Below are 8,504 nucleotides of genomic sequence, written 5' to 3'. Positions count from 1 at the left end.
TGAATAACTGAGCCTCGCGATCAGGGGATCGAGTGTTATGCCTTGAAAAACTTTTTCCTTTAAGAGATAACGTGAAACAAAATGCGTTTCACATTGCCGTACGACGATATTTCCATATTGATCGAGTTATTAAATTCTAAAGTTTTAGAAAATATTCAGAAGTGGTTCACAAATGAAACAGCAAAACAGTTGAATTTTTTAGTAAATTGTTTACCGTATAATGAGACACCGGTTTTAAACAAATATTTGCTGACGATATGTTGAATGACTGCGATTGATGTTCCACTGTTTCGAAAAAGATTTCGTCAACAAAGTTTGATAAATTACTTCCTTGCAAACACTTAATTAATTTTAGTCATTAATTTCGGCGTACAAAATATACAGTAAAATTATTAGAAATTTTTTCACTTACTAGTAAGTCACAAACCACCGGGTGACATTAGCCTTTTAAGTGCCATTGACGAGATATCTTGCCTCCTTCAAAGCCTCTTATTTTAACATTAACAAGCCCAGATATTTTGTAAAAGTGATTTCTCAGTGGAACACTTTTCCATAAACCCCATAGTTTGCACCTGCTGAAAATCAGAAGAGAGACTTCATTAAAAAGATATGGCATTTTTTAAAAGGGCTTTAGTGTTTTCTGCTTTTGTTAAAGGGAAAAAGTCAACCCAAAATTATTCCAATTTATGTTTTTGCAACCACCCTCAATGACAGCTGAAAAAATGTCTTCTCAGCACAAAAAAATTATAAGGAAAAAATCAAACTTGGAAATTGAATGTCTCGCTCAATTTTGGTATCACGGTGATAAAAATTGTTTTGTTTCTCATATTGCAAGGAAAAACATTCTTGAGTCAGGGGCGTAGGGATCTGGGAAAAATATTTGGGATTTTTTGAAATAATAAATTTATTCATGCAAAAGTACCAATTATTAATATTTAATTCATTTGAAACATTTATGCAGTTGGAAGTTTTTGACTATGACGAAGGTTGAGAAAAAATGCTTGGGTTAGGACTTCTTGGACACACTGTATAACTTACTAGGGATATGTAGTGTGTTGCGTGTTTTAAATATGTGAATTACTTCATTCCTAAATCGATTCCATTTCATCTAAAATTACTATGAATGTTATTACTACGATTTTTTATCTTCATCGCTCACCCTTTCCAGTCATATCCCCACTATAGAGCAACTTTCTGCCGATTGAATAGAGTAGAAATTATTTTTCTGTTTAGACTCTAGAGAAAGCATCTCTGTATGGAGTAGCAAATCTAGGACTGCTGGCAATCGTTATAAGTGAGCAAGCAGCATCAATTATTATTGTATATAAAGGGGAGTTCCTCACTTTTCCTCTCTTCCAGATGCATTTCTTTATCGAAACTTATCACTTCCACGAGAGTATAAATTACGTAACTCATGGTTATCTAAAAACTCTGATGCCTGCAGTCATTATTCATTTTCCATTGTTCAGAAACATTATTTTCCGTTATCATTCATTCTTTCATTCCTTTTTACGTTATCTTTGTAAAACAATGATCTTCAAAATCTTATCGAAACGTGAATCGTTAGATTCACTAGGCACAGGCCACAAAACAACTGTATTTTCATAAAACTCTTATTAGTTCTAGTCATCGAAGCAGATCTTATTCTGTTACGTATCAGTGTAACGTATGTAAAAAAAAAAATCTTCTCAAACCCCTCAATGTATGGCGGACCTAAATATTCGACTTACTTCAGCATCTTAATTTGGAAACTCTCAATCGTGATGTTTTGATCTGATAAGTTTTATTTTAGATTAGGATATTTTTGAAACAAGTATGGAAAACGTCGAGCGTTCAAATCCGTTGGGTTCGAATTTTGTCAATTTTGGTGAAGAACAAAACGTAGGGGCAACACTAGATGACTCGGAGCTTGAAGCTAGTTCAGTCCAAAGTATGGAAATAAACTTGGAAAAAGAGACAGGAAAAGAAGTCAGTATGCGAAGTCTTACTTCAGAGAAGTCATCCCGCGATGGCAAAACGTATGCGATTAAAAGAATCAGAAGAATGTACTGGGTAGCACTGGCCGCATTGATGAACGCCTTTTGCATGGGATTCGGTGGTACATATACGGCTACCGCAACTAGTGATATGGAGAGACGCGAAAGCATCATTCGACCGAATTCGGATCAAATCGGCTGGATAGGAAGCCTCTTGCCATTAGGTGCTCTATTCGGAGGACTAATTGCAGGTAAGATATTACAAAGCGTATGTATAATCAGAGGCGGCTCGTAGCCGAACATTTAGGGGCGGGTTCAAATCATTGTAACATTCATACGGCCAGCACATACGGCCTATACATTTAGCCAATGGCGTAGCCGAGGGATCAATGGCTTCCCCAATCAAAATTTTGCCTACATTGACGCCTATTCTCCTAAGTGCTTTTTGATCTCTCTCAAAGAAAAAAAAAAAATAAATAATATTGGATATTCATGCGCTTAATTTTCTGTTTTCATCAATTAAAAGAAGTGAAAAATAAAATCAAGAACTACCCTTTATATGCGCCTTTTGGGGCCAACTGTGGCCACTGCTGCGCAAATGAAAAGTTTCAGCTGAACAGATGTTTGATCAAAAACCTTACTCAATGTAGCAAGCCTTTTTTTAACACGTTGAAGAGGAAAAATGTTCCCTCGTGGGCTATGACCTATTGTTTTTCTGTCAACGATAATGACTCCCACCACGATACTGGTTGCCCTTTCTTAGAAGTAGCCCACCAGTTTGAATTTTACATAAAATGACCTTCAATGCAGCCTGGATCCTAGACTCTTCCACAAAGCTGGGCTGGGAGAGATCTCGGCAACGGTGTAAGTTCGGCATTCCTTTATTCAGCATAGATGCAGGGCCATCAAAAAAGCAAAATTAGCCTCCGGCCAAATAATGTGTTTGGGATCCTACCTGGCGAGAAGTTTCTATTTAGTACGAATTTCACTTCCACTCACTAAAAAAATCTTACCACATCACATTACCACGAGGTCACGGTTCGTGTCCGAGTTATGGACCTATACGTCAAGCTGGCACTGCCCGGGAAAACTACTCGGGGCCTATGTGATGACCCCTGTCTTCTTGGTTTTGGAAAGGTTCCTCTCCGGCAAGTGTTTTCAAACAGAGAAAGAATTATAATAAAGGTCCAGATCTTAGGTTAATTATGTATTCGTACTTTCATTATTATTGTTTCCCCACTTTGTTGTGCAATTTAGCGGTTGCGGTCTTGGAGCTTGTAATACAGTATATACACGAAATATTATTTAAACTTTTGAAATTTTTAAAAAAGTTAAAATTAATCAAATAATTTAATTTCTACAGAGCAACTGAAAATGGGAAATAAATTTATTTTTTATCGAAATTTCAAGTACTTTATAAATTTGCTCGCAAACAGGGGCAGAAAGAAGGCTTCTTTCCCAATTCCGCTCCCCCACTCACAACCACTGCATTTAGCCCGATGGGGTCATTCATGACCGATCCAATTCCCCGAGCTAGGCCATTACCTCCTAGAAATGCAAAGCCAGTCAACCATCACCTCGTAGAAATAGAAAGTCTTTGCGCACGGGTTGCCAAGTTCATCTGTAACGTCATTAAGACTGCCTAGCAAGTTTGCCACATTTTGAACCACGCCATGCTATATAGGAATCGTCAATTCTGAGCCTGATCATTTCTTTTCCGCACAACGATGATACTGGCACGAGCAGGGAATTTTTTTCCCGGAATGTTCTGATGAAAACTGGACTAGTTGCTTGCTGGTGCTCAGTCAACCAGCACCCCCTAGAGGTAGAAGACCTCCATAAGCTGCTCGTGACGTCAGCAAGTAGTCCGTTTTCCCTCAGATTATTCGGAGGAAAAAATTCCCCGCTAGTTCCACGTGGAAAAGAAATGATCGGGCTCAGAGTTGACGATGCCCTATCACGATGCGGTATTTGTGAGCCAACGAAGATGCTGTGATTCAAAATGTGGAAAACTTGCTAGGCAGTCTTGATGACGTCACAGACGAACTTGGCAACCAGTAACGAGTTCTTCTATCTCTAGGAGGTGCTGAATCAACACCTATTTGTGACGTCACTATATTAGGTGGTTCTTCGTCAGTGAACCCCCTGTACGTTTTTTTTCTTCATACAAGTGTTTGGGGAACAAGCATAGCTTCCTTTTCTTATCAATTCGGATTTGTAATTGATATATTCGTCAGCGGATTATCACAACTGATTAGAATTTTTTTTATGTAATTTTCAAAATAAAAGCAAATTTATTTCTGAGAAATTGAATTTCTTCGATGTTATGTATATATATCCTCGATACTGATATTTGGAAAGAACAGTGATTTTTCTCGTCTGGGAATCGGACCCGAGTCCCCTTGCATACCGGGCAAGTGAGCTAACCCATACACAAGAGAGTAATATTTCAATTCCTTATAACATGCATTAGTAGCGTTAAGCGCTGAGTGGAGACAACAGACCCCCCCCCCCCTTTAACTACTTTACTCGCTTTTCTTTCCAAATATTAGTTTCGGCATAACATCCAGAAAATTCAATTTCTCTGTATATTTCGGGCCGAAAAAAACCATCTCTTGATACAAATTTATTTCATTATGAAATTTGGACCGATTTTTCGTTCCCTGGTGACACTTCTATTTATGCGAGTGCTGCTTTCACTGATAAGACAATTTCTCCAGCTGCTTTTCTTGTTTCAATTTTTTTTCAGGCTTCATTTTGATAGAATTCACCCGACCCTTATTTTTCATCATGCGAAAATGATTCAGGTTCGAATCCCTGAAAAATTAAAAGAAATCTAAAACAAAGAAAAAAAGTGAGAGGTGATGATTTTTACATACCGTATATACTCGTGTATAAGCCGACTCCCCACTTCAGGACCACCAAAACCGTGTACTGTATAAGCCGACCCCATAAAATCCACAAATTTGAGAGAAAAAAAAAATTCTTATATTTTCATGCAAAATGAATAGCTTGCAGAAATTTACAATAGAAAACGATTCAAACTTATTAATCTGTTTCTTCTGAGTCTGCAAGCACATCTTAATCCATCAGATCATCATAGGGGGTGCGGCATCTTCGTTTTTGTCCTCATCTGGGCTGTCATCGCCATTGTCACTTTCAAAGAGCATATCGCGTTCAGTTCCGTCCATCTTTTGAAGGATCGGATGATAATTTCGGCGGAAACAGAATTCCACGCCTCATGTACCCATTGGCACACTAAGCCAATGTCAAGTTTCTTCAAGGCATCACTTTTTGTAGTTTCTTTATCATCGGAACTCATCCATTCGGTCCACAAATTCCTTAAATAGGCTTTGAGAGGCTTGTAGATGCTCATATCTAAAGGCTGTACAATCGACGTTAGCCCACCTGGTTTCGATTTCTTTGCCTCGGTTGACATTATCGGTTCTGTGGGGTTTGAACATATCCCATACCAATAATGCCGGTTTCTCGAACTCTGCTACAAAAATGACTACTGATTTCGGGGGTCAATATTTTTTCATCGAAACCTGACCCGAGTATAAGCCGATCCCCCTACTTTGGGAACAAATTTTTCCGCAAAAAAACTCGGCTTATACACGAGTATATACGGTATATGTTTTGATTCCAACCTTTGTGTTTCTCTTTGAATATTAATGGTACACAATATTTAAGTAAATGACCAATTTCAAATCGAATTTTTTGAATTTCAGTGAAAGAAAATCAATTTTTCTGAACAATCTTTTTCTGTAATTAAATATTCAACGAATGCCTAGAAAACAGATTGTTTATTTTTCTTCAGCCATCCAAAAAAAAACCAAAAAACATTAAGCATCTGCAATCCTTGTCAAACAATGTTTTGGACGCTAACATTGATATCGTATCTCGAGATAAGCATTTCTGTTTCTTTACAATGAAGAAAATAACAAATGACACACAATAAAAACTGAATTTTCTTTTATTTAACAAAAGATATCCTCTTGATCTAATTTGAGCCATGGTTTGAAACAATGAAAAATTTAGAAATGAATGCGAAAACATACAATATCTTCTGTACAACAGCTTTAATTACTTCGGCAAAGTTTTTCATTTCCTTTCTTTAGCTTTCGTATGAGCTAAATGAGAAATTTGATCGTTTCTTTTCTTACAGTAATTGTTGAGAAGAACATTAGAGTCATTTTTTCAGCAATCAGCCGAAACAGAATTTGGGTGAAGAAAAACATCGAAGTCCTCTGTTGAGAAAAAAACTTTTGGTACAAGTTGTCCGGATTATATCTAATATATTAGTACTGCCAAAGCCCGAAGTTGGCCAGTTCGTGAACTGGCCGGCCCAGTTGATCCGGCCAATGTCCGAAATTCGGTCTTTAGCCGGACCCTATATGTCGATTACTATGATTCGGGGTGATCGCCGCGTTGGCGTATTTTTTGTGAAAATTATGGCCATTTATGGTAGATTAGTCATTGCTAACCATAATTATTATGTATATTTATGGCAACTCTAATGATAGAAGGAATCTATAAGGATATATGGGGATGACATATAGGGGCCAGCGAAAGGCCAAAATTCGGACATTGACCGGATCAACTTTGGTGAGGTCACTCACAAAGTGGCAAACTTCGAGCTTTGCCAGTAACACATATAGTACATGCATACTTCTATTTTGATTTTGATGGGCATTTTTGTTTTGTTTTTTGGAAATAACATGTTTTGTTCGAACAAGTGAGCATTTGTCTCTCAAAAATTCCTCATATTTTTAGTTGTTTTGTTTATCTTTTTGTTGTTAATTTTGTTGAATATGCAACACATTCTTTTAACACATTTATTGCAGGTCATTTAACTCAGTCGCTTGGAAGGAAAGAAACTCTCCTATTGTGCAATGTACCGTTCACGGCCGGATGGTTGTTGATAGCTTATGCAACATCTTTACCGTATATATACATTGGTCGATTCATCATAGGTTGCTGTTGTGGAATTGTTTCTGTGACTACACCTATGTATTTAGTTGAGATCTCCACTCCTGATGTAAGAGGTTCGCTGGGAGCATCGTTTCAGCTTTTTGTTACGATAGGCATCTTAGTGGTTGCTTGTTTAGGATCTTCGCAGCATTGGATGTGGTTAGCATTTATTGGAGCTGGTTTTTCAGTTCTTACAATCATTGTCATTACACTTATTCCAGAATCACCGAGATGGCTTTTGGCGAAAAACAAAAGAAAAGAAGCCGTTTATGCTTTTAAATATATCCAAGGCGATTTTTTAGATGCCGAACAGGAGTGCCAATCTATACAAGATGATATAAAGAAACAGCCAACCGGAAACTTTCAATTGCTTGAACTCGGTGCTCCAGAAGCATATAAGCCCGCTATCATCTCATTTTCACTAATGTTCTTTCAACAGTGTAGTGGCGTCAATGCTATATTATTTTATTCAGGCGATATATTCAAGAATGCTGGAAGTACGATATCCTCTAACCTATGCACTATAATAGTGGCTCTCATGCAAATGTTTGCAACCGCAATAAGTAACATTCTGATAGATAAAACTGGTCGAAAAATACTTTTATTAGTGTCTGGAATTTTTATGGGCATCAGTCTTTCTATTTTTGCTATATTTGACTTGGTTGCAGTAAAAAATGGAGATATGGAAAAAGATATCCGTACCAATTATGGTTGGTTATCACTTTTTTCGTTAATTATGTTTATAGTAGCTTTCTCCTTAGGATTTGGGCCGATTCCATGGTTAATGGTATCGGAAATGACCACACCAAGACTCCGAAGTGCAACGAGTGGTGCGGCCACAGCTCTCAACTGGTTGTTTGCATTTGCCGTAACAAACTCTTATAATAATTTAGTCGGTGGAATGGAAGTCTACGGAACTTATTTATTTTACTCTTCAATTTGTTTTGCAAGCTGTCTGTTCACGTTTTACTTTGTTCCTGAAACAAAAGGTAAAGACATGGAAGATATACGAGAATATTTCCTGCAAAAGAAACATGGTTCAATTAGAATGGTAGAAGAAGCATTTCACGAACCTAAGAAACAAATAAAAATTGAAAAACAATCAAAACGTTATTAGTCGGAACTGATTTTCAACAGCAGTGGAACTATTTTTGAATTTACGTTTGAATTGTGTATGTTGTGGAAGCTGCTTGCAACATTGCTCTTTTGTATACTTAGGGCATTAAAAAGATCAATATAACACACACACAATGTTTCTTCTCAACATTTTTTTTCAAGATTCGCAGACTTTTGTATTTCTTTATAAACACAGCACAGAAACATGCAATCAAACCAACTGAGAAAAAACACAAAATGACATAACGATGACACTTGTGACCCCCGGGTACTGAGAGCCTTTCCAATGATTCAATATGAATTTAATTAAAGAGTTAATTAGATTATGCAACAGACTTATTAAAGAACTAATTGGTTAATATTTTGTAAAATCACATATAAATATTTTTCTTAACATTTTCAACTGAACGAAGAAAACATGCATATACATATTTAACT

The 8,504-nt window shown here is 36.9% G+C and overlaps 1 protein-coding gene across 1 annotated transcript; it reads left to right on the top strand.

Moving 5' to 3' along the window:
- The first annotated feature begins 1,587 nt into the window (after positions 1-1,587).
- Positions 1,588-8,191, top strand: LOC149065061 (trehalose transporter 1-like protein). Its single transcript, XM_089254442.1, has 2 exons — positions 1,588-2,227; positions 6,824-8,191. Exons 1-2 carry the CDS (start codon positions 1,816-1,818, stop codon positions 8,065-8,067), a joined length of 1,656 nt encoding a protein of 551 aa, XP_089110568.1. The 5' UTR covers positions 1,588-1,815; the 3' UTR covers positions 8,068-8,191.
- The last annotated feature ends 313 nt before the right edge of the window (positions 8,192-8,504 follow it).

Source organism: Pholcus phalangioides, unplaced genomic scaffold (genome assembly GCF_987345545.1).
Source record: "Pholcus phalangioides strain wild (caught in Gottingen) unplaced genomic scaffold, Ppha-v1.0 ptg000041l_1, whole genome shotgun sequence".
NCBI classification, from domain to species: domain Eukaryota; kingdom Metazoa; phylum Arthropoda; class Arachnida; order Araneae; family Pholcidae; genus Pholcus; species Pholcus phalangioides.
Note: the sequence above shows the minus strand (reverse complement) of the source record. Positions and strands in the feature narration are given on the sequence as shown.

Excerpts from the sequence above, each read along its gene's own strand:
- LOC149065061 (XM_089254442.1), top strand. The coding sequence starts at position 1,816 with ATGGAAAACGTCGAGCGTTCAAATCCGTTGGGTTCGAATTTTGTCAAT. Across the intron at positions 2,228-6,823 it reads ATTCGGAGGACTAATTGCAG|GTCATTTAACTCAGTCGCTT; the intron begins GTAAGATATTAC and ends CATTTATTGCAG.